Here is an 18,504-nt window from a genome sequence, read left to right as displayed (position 1 = left end):
AGATGGAGGGACATGAATCTGGGGGCAGAGATGGAGGGGACATGAATCTGGGGGCAGAGATGGAGGGGACATGAATCTGGGGGCAGAAATGGAGAGGACATGAATCTGGGGGCAGAAATGGAGAGGACATGAATCTGGGGGCAGAAATGGAGAGGACATGAATCTGGGGGCAGAAATGGAGAGGACATGAATCTGGGGGCAGAGATAGAGGGGACATGAATCTGGGGGCAAAGATGTGGAGACATCAATCTGGGGGCAGAGATGGAGGGACATGAATCTGGGGGCAGAGATGGAGGGGACATGAATCTGGGGGCAGAGATGTGGAGACATGAATCTGGGGGCAAAGATGTGGAGACATCAATCTGGTTGCAGAGATGGAGAGGACATGAATCTGGGGGCAGAGATGGAGGGGACATGAATCTGGGGGCAGAGATGGAGGGGACATGAATCTGGGGGCAGAAATGGAGAGGACATGAATCTGGGGGCAGAAATGGAGAGGACATGAATCTGGGGGCAGAAATGGAGAGGACATGAATCTGGGGGCAGAGATGGGAGGACATGAATCTGGGGGCAGAGATGGAGAGGACATGAATCTTGGTGCAGAGATGGAGGGGACATGAATCTGGGGGCAGAGATGGAGGGACAGGAATCTGGGGGCAGAGATGGAGAGGACATGAATCTGGGGGCAGAGATGGGAGGACATGAATCTGGGGGCAGAGATGGGAGGACATGAATCTGGGGGCAGAGATGGAGAGGACATGAATCTTGGTGCAGAGATGGAGGGGACATGAATCTGGGGGCAGAGATGGAGGGACATGAATCTGGGGGCAGAGATGGAGAGGACATGAATCGGGGCAGAGATGGAGAGGACATGAATCTGGGGGCAGAGATGGAGGGGACATGAATCTGGGGGCAGAGATGGAGGGGACATGAATCTGGGGGCAGAGATGGAGGGGACATGAAACTGGGGGCAGATGAAGGGTGTATATGAAACTGGGGGAGAGATAGAGGGGGGACATATAATTTACAGGTGACTGTAGGAGGATTATACTGTGTGCGGGCACATGAAAAACTAATGAGAATGGGCGGGGTCAACACAAAAGTGGGCAGGGCTAAAATTGCTGCAGCGCGCTTAGCGTACCGCACATTTTGTCCCTCTTTTGGTTCTTCAACAGTTGGGAGGTATGCATTTGGTCCTAGTCCGGAGTGGAAAGCTGCGACTGTCGAAAGCCGCAACAGTCGCGGCTAGCTGCGGCAGGTATATTTTGGTTTGGATTCTGATGCGTCAAAATTCGGAAAAAATAACTACGTGTGAACTAACCCTTAGTATAATGGAAGCAGAAAGTCCACAGAGGAAAACTCTCCAGACTTTCTCTGAAAAGCGCTGCATGATAAACCATGGCGGAAACGCATTGTTATTTTTCTTGCAGTGCTTTTTTTGCTGCGAGACGCTACTTGGGGGCCTGAACTTAAGGAACTTTAGGGAACTAAAAAGTGCAGAAAAAACGCAGCAAAAAGCAATAAAAATCGCAGCACGTGACAAATAGTTTTGTGGGGCTGCAACATGTGGGTGTGGAGATCTTTTTTAATTTCTTTAATTTCTTATTTTACATATTGTGCCCATCCCCCCCTCCTTCCATAAGGTCAAGCCCTGGAGCTTGAGAGGATCTATATACAGTATTTGGAGGCTGGGGCTGTAAATGACATGATAGTTTATGCGCCCGATTACTGATGTGTTACATGTATTATTGACTTTCCATTCGCACTGTGTGGTTATTCATACTATATTTGTATTTCTGACCCCCTAGGAAGAAAGACCCATAATGTACACGGCTGACCGCCGGTTCTTGCCCAGAACAGATCTGAGTTCTCGTCTGCATCTTGGAGCGGAGCGTTCAGATGTTCTCCAGATGGTCTCCAGGAATCCGATGATGCACAGACAGGCTGTCGGCAGTAATGAGCATAGTCACACGCTGGTGAGCAATCCTCCTCCATTAAGATTAGAACAAAAGTGTCTGTTCTGATCACTCACAGGGCCGCAAATCATAAAATACAATAATGTGTGGATGAGCGAGAGCTGCCGTTTGTCTACGAGAGAGAGTAGAGATGCGCGAACCTCTCAAGATTCGTTTCAGGTTTGGACCCAAGATTTGTTTCAAATTTTGTACAAATCAGACCTTGAAGGGGTTTTCCCATGACGCTTGTTCACCAACCTGCAGGTTGTTGTGCTCTATTCACTTCCTGCTTTTCTCGGCACATTGGTGGGCGGGGTTTCACTTGCACAGGATTGGTTGTAAATGAATTACCACAGTGTGAAGCTGATGTAGCAGAGCTGGATTTGAATCAATTTGCACTACATACAGAGGTAACTCCCTATCTCAGCCCTTATCAGCCAAATTCATTTAAACCGACTGATAAGAGCTCAGAAATCCGGAGCTCTCACCTCCCCTATCTGAGAAGCTCCGCTACTTATCAGACACAAACAGCTCAGAGCTGCTCCCAGACCCTCCCTCCCCCCTGAGAGCAGGCAGCTACATCACTTGACAAATGAGCAGATAATCCCAACTGCCATAGAAACAGAGTGTAAACAATGAAGTGAATAAATTAGCAGTTTTGATAAAGCAATGCATTTAGGAAAAGTCTTAAATCCACATAAACTAGTATTATAGATAGGATCCTTGAGATGGGACAACCCCTTTAATTTGGCTTAAAACATAGTGTAGAATACTCTTATTCACACACCCATATGCGTGATGTCTGTTATGACGGAATGGCACATGCCTGTGCACCGCGGAGCTTTCGTGGCCGCATTCACGGATGTAAAAAATATTATCTGAACAGAACCTTAGACTGCATCAGTTTTATTATAGTTCTAATTCTTATCGTATGTGATGCTGTGTAATAAATCTGTCACATTGCTGTCTAGTCTAACTTTACATCTCTTAATAGGAATCTTAGTTGACGGTGCAAAAATGCAAATTTTGGCACATTTTTTTGGCAAATATTTATACAAAACACACACCCACTTTTTGTGAGGCCACACCCATTCCTAGCAACTTCAGGCCCCTTTTTCTCACAAATTGTAAAAGGATCTTAAATATTTGCTAAATGTGGCACAAGGCACATTAGACAGTATTTTGGGCACAAATAGAGCCAGAATTTTGGAGTATTTCACATAGTAAATCTACACCCCCCCCCCCCCCCCCCATGAAGGGGCCACAGTGCCCATCATTATGTTAGTTAGTGGGGTGGCGGCAACAATCTGTTATTCACATTCAGTCGTGTACATGATGCTGGCCGTGACTGAATGGAACAGATGTTATCCGTGTGTTGCCCGTGCACCAGTCATGATTCCGTGGGCCCATTCATTGGCACGGCCGCAAACCGGATAGCAACAGGACCTGTTGTGAGTTGTGTGGCACCGGTTGTCGGCCCATATACAAATGAATGGGCCAGTATGGACTGCACACTGTACTAGCACATGGCCGCGTACGTGGGCCCTTAAGGACAGGCCATCAATATACAACGCCCTGCAAGGGAGGTGCTGCCCATAGAAACCAATCAGGTTGCTGCTTTCATTTTCAGACCTGCTTTGCAAAAAATAGAAGCTGACGCTTGGTTGCTATGGGCAACACGCCAGCTCCGGTCCATGTCTGTGAGGCCTCAGATAAATCACTACTACAAAAGTGAGTGGAATTTACGTTTTTGTATAGAATTTTTTTTTCTGGGGTGATCTGTCTTATACTTGCATGTCCTCAGTGTTATCATATTTATTGTGTTCTCTCTTATCAGGGTTTTATCCCAAATCCGCCGCCTGGATCCTCGGAGCCCTGCATGCCCGCCATCCGCACCACTATGTGCAGGGAGGACCGGAAGAGAAGGCTGGCGGGGAAACCACGAGACTATAGAAGAGAGATAGAAATGTAAGGACAATGGGGAGGTTTGTTGTGCCTTGTACACCAGTCTTACACAAAAATTAGCAAATTTTTCCAGGTTTGTACCACCCTACTCCCACCATAGCTATTTTTTTTTTTGTAGTGGGCGTGGCAAGTGGTGAGGGAGGGGCCTGAAGACCCAGATTTATAATAATTTACGCCAGTTTACTAGTTTTCATAAATCTGATGTCCTGCACACCATGTCTGCCTCATATCTGTATTTTGAGATTCTGCAGAATCTTCAGTGTATAATATGATTTACTTCTGCTGGTTTGTTTGTTATGAGGTTCTGCATCAGCTATGGTGTGTATTATGAGGTTCTGCATCAGCTATGGCGTGTATTATGAGGATCTGCAGTAGCTTAGTTATGTATTGTGAGGTTCTGGAGCAGCTGAGGTGTGTATAATAATGTTGTGCAGCAGCTATGGTGTGTATTATGAGGTTCTGCAGCAGCTGAGGTGTGTATTATGAAGTTCTGCAGCAGCTGAGGTGTGTATTATGATGTTCTGGAGCAGCTGTATGTGTATTACGATGGTCTACAACATTTGAGGTGTGTATGATGTTGTCCTGCAGCCGTTGAAGTGTGTATTATGATGTTTTGCAGCAGCTGAGGTGTGTATTATGATGATCTGCAACAGCAAAGGTGTGTATTATGATCTTCTGCAGCAGCTGAGGTGTATTATGATCTTCTGCAGCAGCTGAGGTGTGTATTATGATGATCTGCAACAGCAAAGGTGTGTATTATGATCTTCTGCAGCAGCTGAGGTGTGTATTCTGATGTTCTGCAGCAGCTGAGGTGTGTATTATGAGGTTCTGGAGCAGCTGTATGTGTATTACGATGGTCTACAACATTTGAAGTGTGTATGATGTTGCCCTGCAGCCGTTGAGGTGTATATTATGAGGTTCTGCAGCAGCTGAGGTGTGTATTATGATGTTCTCCAGCAGCTGAGGTGTGTATTAAGATGTTCTACAGCAGATGAGATGTGTATTATGTTGTTCTACAGCAGCTGAGGTGTGTATGCTGATGTTCTGCAGCAGCTGAGATGTGTTTTATGATGTTCTGTAGCAGCTGAGGTGTGTATTATACTAGATTTATTACATTACATTCAAAAGTGTTGTATATGTTTTCATTTCTTGTGATCCGGATGGCTGGAATAATCCATGGCGCTGCCCATGATGAAGCAGCTATATTTCTACAAGCGCGTTGTGTCGGCCGCCTGTCAGATGTGAACCTATTGTTATCTTTACAGCAAACACAGAAGTGAAACACTGAGCAGCGGGAGCCCGGAGGATACGGCTCTGTCCGCAGAATCAGAAGTGAGACTGAAGAAAGACCTTCAGAGCCGATGTGAAGTGTTGGAGAGAAGTGAAGGCAAAATACCAAAGGAGTCTGCCTGGCCGTGGACTGAAACATGTCAGGGGGGCGCCAACGGTAACACAGAGCAAGCGGGGTCTCCCGCATAGTATACTGTGCTTGTACACATGCCTTATACTACATCAATGGGTTAAAGCGGGTGCAAATAAAGTTATGCAGTTTTTTGTGTATTAATCCCTCCAATCACTGTACTTCATAGAGTCTGTGTCTCCAGACGAAGGTTAGGTCAGGAAATTCAGACAATTTACGGATTAGATTGTCCGTTACATGTCCAGGACAGACCTCAAGTCTTCAGTCGTTTCCTATTCAATGACAGCAAGCAGAGATCTTGAGGATTAGATACTGATATTGACATTAGACTGGTGTATCACATAAACTATGCAATTGAGTTGATAGCAAAGTGACGGTACCATATCAATGATACCAGGTGCGCTCCTTTAAAGGGGGTGTATCACCAGAACCCAACATATCACCCCCGCCCCGTAGATAGCTAGGTTAGGATCACCTGAATCATACAGTGTTTTCTCCTTGTGAATCAAGTCCTAGTCTGACCAACATTGATGATTATTGTGAGATATCAGTAATTTCCAGAAGAGTATGTAGAGCCGCATACACCCCTTTAGCATTGCTCGGAGCTTTCTGATACATTATAAACAGACAGCCATTCAGTACTACCTCAGTATTACAGGGGATACACAAATATTATACTGAACTTTCACTGTCCTGATGCTTTATATTGTTTCTTACATCTAGATGACAGTGTAATGTCACATATACAGAGGGTCAGGGCCGGGCTCGGCTGGAAAACTCCACAATGGCAACTTGAGATCAGCAAGGCCGAAAAATATAAGAAGTTTCTGAAGGTAAAATATGGATACGGCGAGTATCATTACAATAGCAAAACCACTGTATCTGTAACATGGCGGAAAAAGATGGTCACTTCCACGAATTTTGACATTACTGGATATAGGAGGGTCCATGAGCATTGTGGAAACACACCGAACAAAACTGATTGAATGTGGTATGCCGAGTGCAGGGCCTGAAGAACATGCTTATTTTATGCTCCGCCCCTGAGGGCCCTGAACTAAGCATAACTCAATAACATGAAGTTGTCTGCTATTATTAGGCTTAGTCTTACCATTAAGTCTTTCTGGCTTCCTCTTCTTAGGAGAACACCCTTACCAAAGAAGACGCAGGAGAATTTGTATATTGTCTGCCTAGATGTCAGGGCCAGCCCACCGCCCGCTACGATCCGTATGATCTCCATGTTGTTCCTGCTTATACTGCTGTTCATTGTGATGTATACTGGACTGCCAGCGCTTCACATGTCTCTAAGGTAAGCACTGTATATAAGGATCATTTAGCAGATGGATTACCATCTATCATATTGATATTCTCCAATCAGAACCAAAGTTACATGCAAAGCAGCCAATGTACACACGGGGTGTAATTGCTTGTGTTGCAGTGAAGCACAGCTGACTACGCCGCAGCTCACAGAGCGCAATCTCATCCTTTACATTTAGTGTTGACTACAGTTTATGAACCATCTGTCCACTTGTCTCCCCTTATATTCATTATAATGTGTACGTCTGTCACGGTGGAATCTATCATTAGCTCTATCTATCTACAATGAGAGGAACTCCATTGATAGGTTATAAATCTTTCTTTGCTTGTTTTGGCTTTGTGTCCATTTTTTTTTCCAGATACAGCGCCACCACTGTCAGAGGACTAGGTCTGGTATTGCAGTATTTGCATAAATAGGGCTGAGCTACCAGACACAACCCATAGACAAGTGTGGTGCTATTTTTCTAATCTTATATAATCCTTATACTTGCCAACATTTTGTAAGTTCACGATGGCGTTCACAGCGAGGAGTTGAAATTTTCCAGCAAGGACATGCCACTAAGGAGGTGTTGGCCATGCCCCTTTCTGGACATATCCACACCCGTTTCTTGTGATCTGGGCGCAGTGATTCATTTCTTAATGTATCTTTATTGCACCCAGAGCTCAGTTTTTCTGATCCAGACATCCATATATGCTGTAAAACATAAAATTCCATTGGCCGTAGCCACCACTAGAGGGAGCTCACTGTATATTAGTATACTGTTATGTTAATGAATAAAGAGTATGCTCATGTGGTCCCCCTAGTGGTTGCTTCACTAGAATGCAGTCCATGCTATCTATGTAGGTGATGTGAAGAGCACTTGAACTGCCTATGTGCATGTTTCTACAGGTTGCATGACCAAGGAATCCAAGTTCTAATCCCCTGGTGCTGCAACCGCAAGTGCTACAGGGGCATGTCCAGGCTGCTGAACACTTCCTAACTCCTCCCCTCGGCTCTGATTGACAGTTGAAGTCATCTTCTGATTGGATGCTACAACTGTCAGAGAGAGGAAGATTGGGCTCATGAAGACTACACCCCTGGGCAGTTGCAGTACCGGAACGATTAATACCGGAAGGATTAATACTTGGCTCTTTAGTCATACTGTATACATAGCCATACACATAGGTATGTATAAACTGCTCTGTACATCACCTATATGGCGGTCATATAACACAGTTCCATAGTATGGCCATGTACATGAGTCCTAAATCACCTTCTACCTTATATACAGGACAGAACCTATAGATGGTAGACATATGCTTTCCATTGCTTCATTGTCCAGGTGATGATGGTGTCCGGAGCAGAGATCATGGAGGCCGTGACGGTCACTGAGTGGTTACACGAGAGGGAGAAATTCTACGCAATAAAAAGTAAACGCGTATTCTCCCAGTTCAGGTAAGAGGCCAATAAAGAATCTTACACATTATTCACAGTATAAGGCTCTAAATTCAGTATATCCACGGGTCTCCATTCACCTGTCGTATAATATTATATTACATGTACAATGTGGACAATATTTGTATCATCATCACATTATGACGTCAGAACTGGGCCAATATACAGAAATTAGCAGCGCCATATAAACAGTAACACAACTACACAACATTCCCTTTCCTCCGTCCCTCTCCACCTCCTGCCTCTTTTACAGTTTTGTCACAAAATTTGCATTGATAAGAAAGCACGACATGTGAAAAAGTCTTAGGCCATGGTAGGACCGCCAGGTGACCTCTGCACTACGCAGCAATGGACAATAGACAATTGCAGAAGTTCGGGTTAGTGTGCTTGCTGTAGAGAATATAAGTGTGGGGCACTGTATGGCGGTATTATTTGGGCAGTCCATAGCGCTATGATTTGGCCATATTATATGTAGCAGAGGTTCATAAAGCATTCTATGGGGCATAATATCCCATTACGTCCCGTCTGAATAAATACAATAATCTCAGGAATATTTTGTTTTCTTTTTCAGGCTCTGGAAAGCTTTTACTGTTTGGAAACGAAATGTTCACAGATCAAAGATGTGCAGCAGCAAGTATGTTACAGCGAGGGTGCTATACGGTATTACTATGGTGTGAGTGCGGTGAGGAAGGTGTAAGATAGGGAGGCATAATTATCGGAAATTCAGCCTAGCTCAATGGATCTCCTATTGGAAACAGATGGGGGGAGGGCTTCTGCAGAAGTCAGGAGCCTTACAGTCAAGTGTGATCATGTATTAGCAACATGTAAGCAGGAAATGAATTGCCTTCAAAGGAGATATATATATCAGATAGGATAGAATGAATGGAGAGGATATACAGTAAAGTGCTATTTATTTTCATTGTACAGGACGCTGCTTCTCCGCCACCTGTTCCTTGCTGATGAACTTTTCCAGGGCTGCCTGCTGTATCTGCAGACACAGTGTGATGGCGCTGTGAATATCCTGAGTGATAACCAACATGGAGATTTATCTATTTCACTTATTAGTGTAAGTAACCTGAGAATGTAATGGAATTTGGGTTCAGCTAAATGTAATCCCGAAAGCAGAAAATTATTGGCCTGGTGCAATGAGTGCGCATATATGTGCAGATGGATGTAGTGAGCATGCATATACGTACAGATGGATGTAGTGAGCATTCATATATGTGCAGATAGATGTAGTGAGCATGCATATACGTACAGATGGATGTAGTGAGCGTGCATATATGTGCAGATGGATGTAGTGAGCATGCATATACGTACAGATGGATGTAGTGAGCATGCATATACCTGCAGATGGGTATAGTGAGCATTCATATACGTGCAGATGGATGTAGTGAGCGTGCGTATATGTGCAGATGGATGTAGTGAGCGTGCGTATATTTGCAGATGGATGTAGTGAGTGTGCATATACGTGCAGATGGATGTAGTAAGTGTGCATATACCTGCAGATGGGTATAGTGAGCATGAATATACGTGCAGATGGATGTGGTGAGCGTGCATATATGTGCAGATGGATGTAGTGAGCGTGCGTATATGTGCAGATGGATGTAGTGAGCGTGCGTATATGTGCAGATGGATGTAGTGAGTGTGCATATACATGCAGATGGATGTAGTAAGTGTGCATATACCTGCAGATGGGTATAGTGAACATGCATATACGTGCAGATGGATGTAGTGAGCATGCATATATGTGCAGATGGATGTAGTGAGTTTTCATATATGTGCAGATGGATGTAGTGAGCATGCATATATGTGCAGATGGATGTGATGACTGTGTCTATATGTACAGATGGATATAGTGAGTGTGCTTATGTCTGTGGAGGTTTATATTGTGCATGAACAACATATGTAATGAGTGCCCATATATGTGTAGATGTATATAGTGTTGATATAAGTTATGTTGTAATTATACATATATTTGAAGATGTTCATAGTGGGCATGTACAGTATGTAGGGAATACACACGTGTGCATGTAGTGACTGTGCATATGTATGTGGATGTTTATAGTTTTGAGGTACGTGTGTCTATGAATGCCTGATCGTATGAAAGTGGTGTCCTGTCTTGTGGATCCTTAGGATAGGCCATCGGTAGTAGATCTATAGGGACCCCCACAGATCAGCTGCTTTGGGATAGCACGGCTTCCAGTAATGTTTACCTGCCAGGAGCCGCTCTGCTCACTTGCTGTACTGTCATAGCAGTGACTTTAAGTACTGCAGCGCCGTCCTATAGACTTAAGTGGGACAGCACTGCGCTATCTACAGCCACTGTTACGGTTTGTACAGCGAGTGAGCAGCGCAGCTCCCGGCATGTAAACATTACTGTGAGCCAGCTGATCAGTGGGGGTGTTGGGGGTCAGACCCTCACTGATCTAATATTGATGATCCATCCTGATCAACATTACAAATTGGCTAATCCCTTTAACCTCTTCCTGTCTGCAGCTGGATCACTCGCACACCTATTCACTGAAGCATTTCTGTGATATTCAGAGCGAGACATGTCAGAACGCCCTGAAGAGACTGCAGACCCTCCGAGAGAGTCTTATCAAGGTCATCACTGACACTTTATTCAAGGTACGAGACATGTGGAAGCATAAACATTTTACTGTAAGGAAGTAAGGTTTATCTCTTTGGTGCTGGAATATTTGGTAAAGCCCTGTCCATGTACCTGCTCATGATATGTGGATAGGAATCTCCTGCTCGGTGTCCCCGTTATCTGAAAACTCATTCATTAAAACGGGGACTCTGTGATTTGGATATATGATATCGGTCCCATAGTGATTGGGGTCCAACACCCAGTACACCCCTCACAGATTGATTCTTCCAAAAAACAAGCCTCTGACACGGGACTTTACAGTGTATGGAACTGGAAGTAGACTGCTCTGTACACTGTGTAGCGCCCATGCCAGGTTACTGCAGATCAGCTCCATTTAAATCAGTTCAGTCTTTAACTTTGTTTCCTTGTGCCATAATTTTGCACCAAACTTGTGCATATTGTCACATCTTAAAGGAGTTTTCTGTGATTTTTTAACTGATAACCTATCCTTAGGAAGATTCAAGGGGGTCCCAGGTGTCTCCACTTCCGCTTCAGAGTCCATGTGATGTAATGTTCACCAGTCACATGACATGATCGCAGCTCAGTCCCATTCAAGTGAATGGGTAGATAGGTCATACCGAGCACAACCACTATACAATGTTCAGCACTGTGCCTAGTAAGCAGCGACGAGGATTCAGCGCTCATGCAAACATTGTAGACCCTTCAAACTGCTGATCGACCGGGGGCGTTGGAGTCAGACTCCTGCCTTTTAAAGGTCATCAATCATTTGGCTTAGAAAACCCCTTTAAGCCAGTCCCCTTTACAGGAATCCTCACCTCTTTCCTTGTAAACCATGCCTCCTTGCCTAAATCACATAATAAATGTGGTGGCCATCATGTAGACTTGTATGGAGGTCAGAATGCTGTTGCATTAAGTTTACTAAATCCCCCCGAATGTGTCCATAGAGCAACCAAGGTGGACATGTCTATGTAACTTCAAAAGAGGCAACTGAGCATGAGGTTTTGCAGCCCTCATGTATGTGGCAACTGAGCTATAAAGGCTTCAATTTGTAAACAACGGTAACATGGCCCTATAAAACTTGTGGGGACCCTACTGTAGGAGGTTTGCATACTCAATTGATTGCCATAAGGCGTACTTGCATTTAAAGGGTTGTCCCTTTAGGATTTTAGGACTTGCATATAGGATAGGCCATAAATATCTGATCAGTGTGTGGATGACAGGTTACCCCTGCACAGATCAGCTGTCTGGGGTGCTTCCAATACCTGTATTATATAGTGCACATATAGTGCACTATTTGGCTTAAATAGAAGCTGGATGCTGATACTGCAGCTCAGCCACCATTGACTTTAAAGGGAACAGAGCTGCAGTATTGGTGTCTGGTCACTATATGGGCCCTGTTTCAGGCTCCATACCATGGGCATCAGAATTGGACCAAATAGCTGTAATAGATCCATGTAAGGACAACCTGTCATTCCCCCACCGATCAGATATTTATGGCCTATCCTAAGTATAGGTCACAGTAAATTCCTAGACAACCCCTTTAACGTTAGATATGCTCCCTCTGTAATACTGTGCTGCACAGGTGCAACATATGTCAGTTTGTAAAGTGCCTGCAGCTCAGTTGTAGGGAGCCATAGGGATTGCGGGTGCCGCTGTACTATATGATGCCTTATAACAGGGCTTTTCCAGGCAGAAGAGCAGCTGCCAGCCATCATTGTCGCCCTCTAATGAAACAGATCTGCCACTGTTACTCTGCTGAAGCAAATCTAATTCCTCCATCAGACAGCTGTGGATTGCCATTATACACCAAAACGCCTCACACAATATAGCCGATGGTGTGTATCGGTAACCTGTAACTCTTTACATGCCAGGTGACCCAGGCCCTCGGACTGATGGAACCTTTCTTATCCAAATCCGCAAAGAAGCTGAATTACACAGAGCAGTCCGAATGGAGGAACCTGCAGGATCGGTTCAGAAGATTTCTCAGCCTGGTGGACTGCCTCTTCCAGGAGATGCTGCGAACCGTCGCCTCCAATGCTGTCCAGATGCTCCTCAGATTTTTAGAAGCTTCCAGCAATGTGACGTCAGCGGAGGAGAAGAAGAAACCGAGGTCTCTGTCCAGAAGTGTCTCATGTTCTGCTCATTAACCCTTGATATAATCCAGTCGAACTGGCCTCCTAAAATCAGGGGCACATCCGCTATGGTCAAACCACTACTCCTGCATACCCTCACAACTGCAGCCTGTCAGAGCATGCTGGGAGTTGTAGTTTCACTACAACTGGAATGACACAGATACACATCATCCATAGCTATATACAGTATGTCCGGTCTGCTGGATGATGTACTGACCTTGCACATGTGACCAGCCAGTCATTAAAGAGGTTTCCAGGCTTATAAATTGATGACCTATCTTTAGGATAGAAGATTGGCAGGAGTACTACACCTAATAGGAAAACTAATCCTAATACTATACATTGCATAGTGGTTGTGCTTGGTCTTACAGCTCAGAGCATTCACTTGAATGGGACTGAGCTGCAAACTGGCCATGTGACCAATGTCAGGGCACATGGCCTTGGTGATGGCCCCCGCTCATCTTCATTTGACAACCCCCTTCTGTTATTCTACTAGGACATACAAACACCTTGCTCTGGTTTCATTCACACATTGCTCCATTTAACACAACATTTTGTTCTTAACTGGGGGCAGAGCACAACCTTCTCAGAGTCTATAGTCATTCTCCTGTTCTCCTGTAGTACCAGCTGTGTCTTCTAGAGCTGAATCTTGTACTCACATCTCATCTTTATACATCTACTAGTAATTATTTGCCCCAAAGCGGAACCAACTTTGTTATGATGGGGCATTTGTTTATCTCCCTTATCCATACCCACATTTATATACTGTAGATGTAGTTGGGAAAACTGTAATTTATTTTCATTTATTCTAGAGACACTGACGACAAAAACATTAACCTAGAAATGTCTGATAAAGTCCAAAGAATACCGGAAGGTATTACGAAGGTAAGTAACATGGAAATAATTCTATGTCAGAGTCTCAACATTATCTCCAGGTTACAGATAGAATTAATATACTTACAAACTTAAATCCTGTATTATACTCCAGAGCTGCACTCACTATTCTGCTGGTACAGTCATTGTGTACATACATTACATTACTTATCCTGTATTATACTCCAGAGCTGCGCTCACTATTCTGCTGGTACAGTCACTGTGTACATACATTACATTACTTATCCTGTACTGATCCTGAGTTACAGCCTGCATTATACTCCAGAGCTGCGCTCACTATTCTGCTGGTGCAGTCACTGTGTACATACATTACATTACTTATCCTGTACTGATCCTGAGTTACATCCTGTATTATACCCCAGAGCTGCGCTCACTATTCTGCTGGTGCAGTCACTGTGTACATACATTACATTACTTATCCTGTATTATACTCCAGATCTGCGCTAACTATTCTGCTGGTACAGTCACTGTGTACATATATTACATTACTTATCCTGTACTGATCCTGAGTTACAGCCTGCATTATACTCCAGAGCTGCGCTCACTATTCTGCTGGTGCAGTCACTGTGTACATACATTACATTACTTATCCTGTACTGATCCTGAGTTACATCCTGTATTATACCCCAGAGCTGCGCTCACTATTCTGCTGGTGCAGTCACTGTGTACATACATTACATTACTTATCCTGTATTATACTCCAGAGCTGCGCTCACTATTCTGCTGGTGCAGTCACTGTGTACATACATTACATTACTTATCCTGTACTGATCCTGAGTTACATCCTGTATTATACTCCAGAGCTGCACTCACTATTCTGCTGGCACAGTTACTGTGTGGTCAGACCTGGAGAGTTTGAGCTTGAAAGTGTTTTATTCTTTGTTTCCTATGGAGATAAGCAGCCGCCAATACAGTATATACCAGAATTCCATATTCATGCCCGGCTGGTGATTATACGGTATACATATGTAACGGATGGAGTTACAGCACTTTTTATACCTATTTTAATCCAATGAATATGAATGCAGCTATTTCTGAGGATGATAATTCTTTCTTGATTTCAGGTGCGAAGTGAGATTAGGAAGAAAATACAGGGTAGACAGGAGGTGGCCCCTGTTTTTGAAGTTAGTTTGGTCCTGCCCTCCATGATGGAAGACAAGCAGCAACGGACAGCGACCTCTTCACATGGGCGTCCTGGAAGCAAGAAGCAAGTCACTTTTGAAGCAGGAAGTGTGGATGATTCTGGTAAATATCACCGTGCTCAGTAGTAAGTCTATGGCTGATCATATATAGTGAATACAGGGCTTTGCAAAAGTATTCAACCCTCTTAAAAAATGAAACCGGTCATTTGCATAAGGCCTAAAGCTTTATTCAGACAAGAGTGAATTTTTTTTTTTTACATTTTTTTCAGTTGTCACATGACAGCATTGAATTCAATGTATATGAATGGGGGCTATTCACATGACCGTTGGAGGGATGTAGGGATTCTCAAAAAATAGGTCATGTCCTATTTTTTTTATCGATTTTCACATATCCCTGAAAACGGTTGCCCCTTGGATGCAAAACAGCCGTGAAAAATGTCTAATTTTCTTGGCCGTCCTGCCCTTTGGTTGTGTGAACGTCGACTTAGAATATGAAAAAATAAAGTTTAGAATATTCAAAGCCTAAAAAGGGCCCATGTTGCTGGTCCCTAGAAGTATCATGTGACATACGGCAGTCATGATGACTTTGGACAACATGTCATTGCACAGTGATGACAGCAAAAGAAGGGATCCTGGTACCTGGCGCCAAGGGCCAAGGTTATAACTGCAAGTTTTAGAGGTTTCTATACCATAAGGTTTTGGGTTTTTTTTTGGCTTTTTTCACTAAAAAAAGGCTTAATATGTATATACATAAAACTGGAAAATCCCTTTAAATCCAGAATTTCACTACCGAGACTGTACAGTATATGAGGGAGTCATGCTGTGCACCTGTGTATCATGTTGTTCCCATTGTCACTGCTGCTGTAGACTCTGGATTTATAGAGCTGTCTGCTAGATATATACATCCATTATTTATTAATGTTGTCTTTTATTTTCTAGATTTAGAAGATTTGGTCACAGATGACAAAGATGAAGACTGTCCAAGGAGGTAAGAAGAGAGAACGACAGCTTTTATGAGACCCACTGTAACTGAAATCTATGGTCTCATTAAAGTTAGAGATGCATTGACCACCTACCAGTGACATCACTGGCCAAAGGGGCGCATGCCTTTGGTCTTTGCCCAGCTCCCCTGGCCTTGAAGGATAATGTGGCTTTCATGGGGGATTGTTTTGGCTGGGATAGTCTGGCTGTTATATGGACATTGTGTCTTTCCTCTGCTTAGTGTTCGCACAGAACCCCAATATTCCCCACGAGTCTAGCAAAGCCCTTCTGTCTACTACACTCATTACATTAACATATTTTCCTCACTGCAGGTTGGCAGTTGCTTCTAGGAGCATCCTGGTCATCCCTCCTAGTAATGATTTTGAAATACATATACAAGGGATTATGGATGGATTTGAGCAAACTATAGGTAGGTGGTTTTATTCAACAATAAACTACTGATCTATTTCCATGTCTGGAGTTCACAAATTAGAGATATTGGTAACAATAATGTATGTAAAATACTGCCCCCTATGTACAAGAATATAACTACTATAATACTACTCCTATGTACAAGAATATAACTGCTATAATACTACTCCTATGTACAAGAATATAACTACTATAATACTGCTCCTATGTACAAGAATATAACTACTATAATACTACTCCTATGTACAAGAATATAACTACTATAATACTACTCCTATGTACAAGAATATAACTACTATAATACTGCTCCTATGTACAAGAATATAACTACTATAATACTACTCCTATGTACAAGAATATAACTACTATAATACTGCTCCTATGTACAAGAATATAACTACTATAATACTGCTCCTATGTACAAGAATATAACTACTATAATACTGCTCCTATGTACAAGAATATAACTACAATAATACTCCTATGTACAAGAATATAACTACTATAATACTACCTATGTACAAGAATATAACGACTATAATACTGCTCCTATGTACAAGAATATAACTACTATAATACTACTCCTATGTACAAGAATATAACTACTATAATACTGTTCCTATGTACAAGAATATAACTACTATAATACTGCACCTATGTACAAGAATCTAACTACTATAATACTACTTCTATGTACAATAATCTAACTACTATAATACTACTCCTATGTACAAGAATATAACTACTATAATACTACCTCCTATGTACAAGAATATAACTACTATGATACTGCTCCTATGTACAAGAATATAACTACTATAATACTACTCCTATGTACAAGAATATAACTACTATAATACTGCTCCTATGTACAAGAATATAACTACTATAATACTACCTATGTACAAGAATATAACTACTATATTACTGCTCCTATGTACAAGAGTATAACTACTATAATACTACTCCTATGTACAAGAATATAACTACTATAATACTGTTCCTATGTACAAGAATATAACTACTATAATACTGCTCCTGTGTACAAGAATATAACTACTATAATACTACTCCTATGTACAAGAATATAACTACTATAATACTACTCCTATGTACAAGAATATAACTACTATAATACTACCTCCTATGTACAAGAATATTACTACTATAATACTGCTCCTATGTACAAGAATATAACTACTATAATACTACCTCCTATGTACAAGACTATAACTACTATAATACTGCCTCCTATGTACAAGAATATAACTACTATAATACTACTTCTATATACAAGAATATAACTACTATAATACTACCTCCTATGTACAAGAATATAACTACTATAATACTACTCCTATGTACAAGAATATAACTACTATAATACTACTCCTATGTACAAGAATATAACTACTATAATACTACTCCTATGTACAAGAATATAACTACTATAATACTACTCCTATGTACAATAATATAACTACTATAATACTGCTCCTATGTACAAGAATATAACTACTATAATACTGATCCTATGTATAAGAATATAACTACTATAATACTACTCCTATGTACAATAATATAACTACTATAATACTACCTCCTATGTACAAGAATATAACTACTATAATACAGCCCCTATTGCTTTATTCATCCTACTATGAAGATTTACTTTCATCTAGACAAAAATTATTCTATTTCACATACAAACTATAAAGCTTTGTCTCTTGTCTTACCCTCCATATTTGTACAGACTGTATGTATTTGTATTTAGTCGCAGTCATTTGACAGAGGATCCCATCTGGCGGTGATATCTGTGAGTCACAATGCTGTCATCTGTATCTGTGATGCTACATTAACAAGTAGCTGAGGGCTGTCTTGGCCTGGGCTCGGTGGCGTTGTACACAGCGGCTCATGAAGCGTACGCCTGTGTGTCATTATGTCAGTGATTGCTCTTTGTTATCAGCCGGTGATGTGTTCTCGAGCATCTTTCGTTTATAGGTCTTTGCAGCTGTCACTGGCCCCATACCGGCCGACCTCATAACTTGTCTATTTCTCCAGGTTTGCTAGCTCTCATGTGGTTGTGTTAAAAAGGTGTGACTTTGGCATCAGTCTCTTCTTGTATTACATATTCATGACTGCTTTCTTCTAAAATAGCACCTTGCCTATCCATAGGTTGTCTGAAGTATTTTAGCTCAGCCCCATAGAGAGGGGCTGAGC

General features: G+C 42.5%; 1 protein-coding gene across 1 annotated transcript in view; it reads left to right on the top strand.

Moving 5' to 3' along the window:
* Positions 1-1,823: 1,823 nt before the first annotated feature.
* The window catches only part of DNAH14 (dynein axonemal heavy chain 14), a 121,132-nt gene continuing 104,451 nt past the window's right edge, over positions 1,824-18,504 (top strand). Inside the window, exons 1-14 of the mRNA XM_075267083.1 lie at positions 1,824-1,976; positions 3,793-3,923; positions 5,186-5,367; positions 6,064-6,173; positions 6,479-6,646; positions 7,977-8,089; positions 8,661-8,723; positions 9,017-9,155; positions 10,589-10,720; positions 12,575-12,813; positions 13,648-13,720; positions 14,794-14,974; positions 15,811-15,859; positions 16,185-16,282. Of these exons, the coding sequence (XP_075123184.1) occupies positions 1,824-1,976; positions 3,793-3,923; positions 5,186-5,367; positions 6,064-6,173; positions 6,479-6,646; positions 7,977-8,089; positions 8,661-8,723; positions 9,017-9,155; positions 10,589-10,720; positions 12,575-12,813; positions 13,648-13,720; positions 14,794-14,974; positions 15,811-15,859; positions 16,185-16,282 (1,831 nt within the window). The remainder of the gene's footprint in view (positions 1,977-3,792; positions 3,924-5,185; positions 5,368-6,063; positions 6,174-6,478; positions 6,647-7,976; positions 8,090-8,660; positions 8,724-9,016; positions 9,156-10,588; positions 10,721-12,574; positions 12,814-13,647; positions 13,721-14,793; positions 14,975-15,810; positions 15,860-16,184; positions 16,283-18,504) is intronic.

Source organism: Leptodactylus fuscus, chromosome 3, assembly GCF_031893055.1.
Source record: "Leptodactylus fuscus isolate aLepFus1 chromosome 3, aLepFus1.hap2, whole genome shotgun sequence".
Lineage (NCBI taxonomy): Eukaryota > Metazoa > Chordata > Amphibia > Anura > Leptodactylidae > Leptodactylus > Leptodactylus fuscus.
This window is presented reverse-complemented; position numbering and strand designations above follow the sequence as displayed.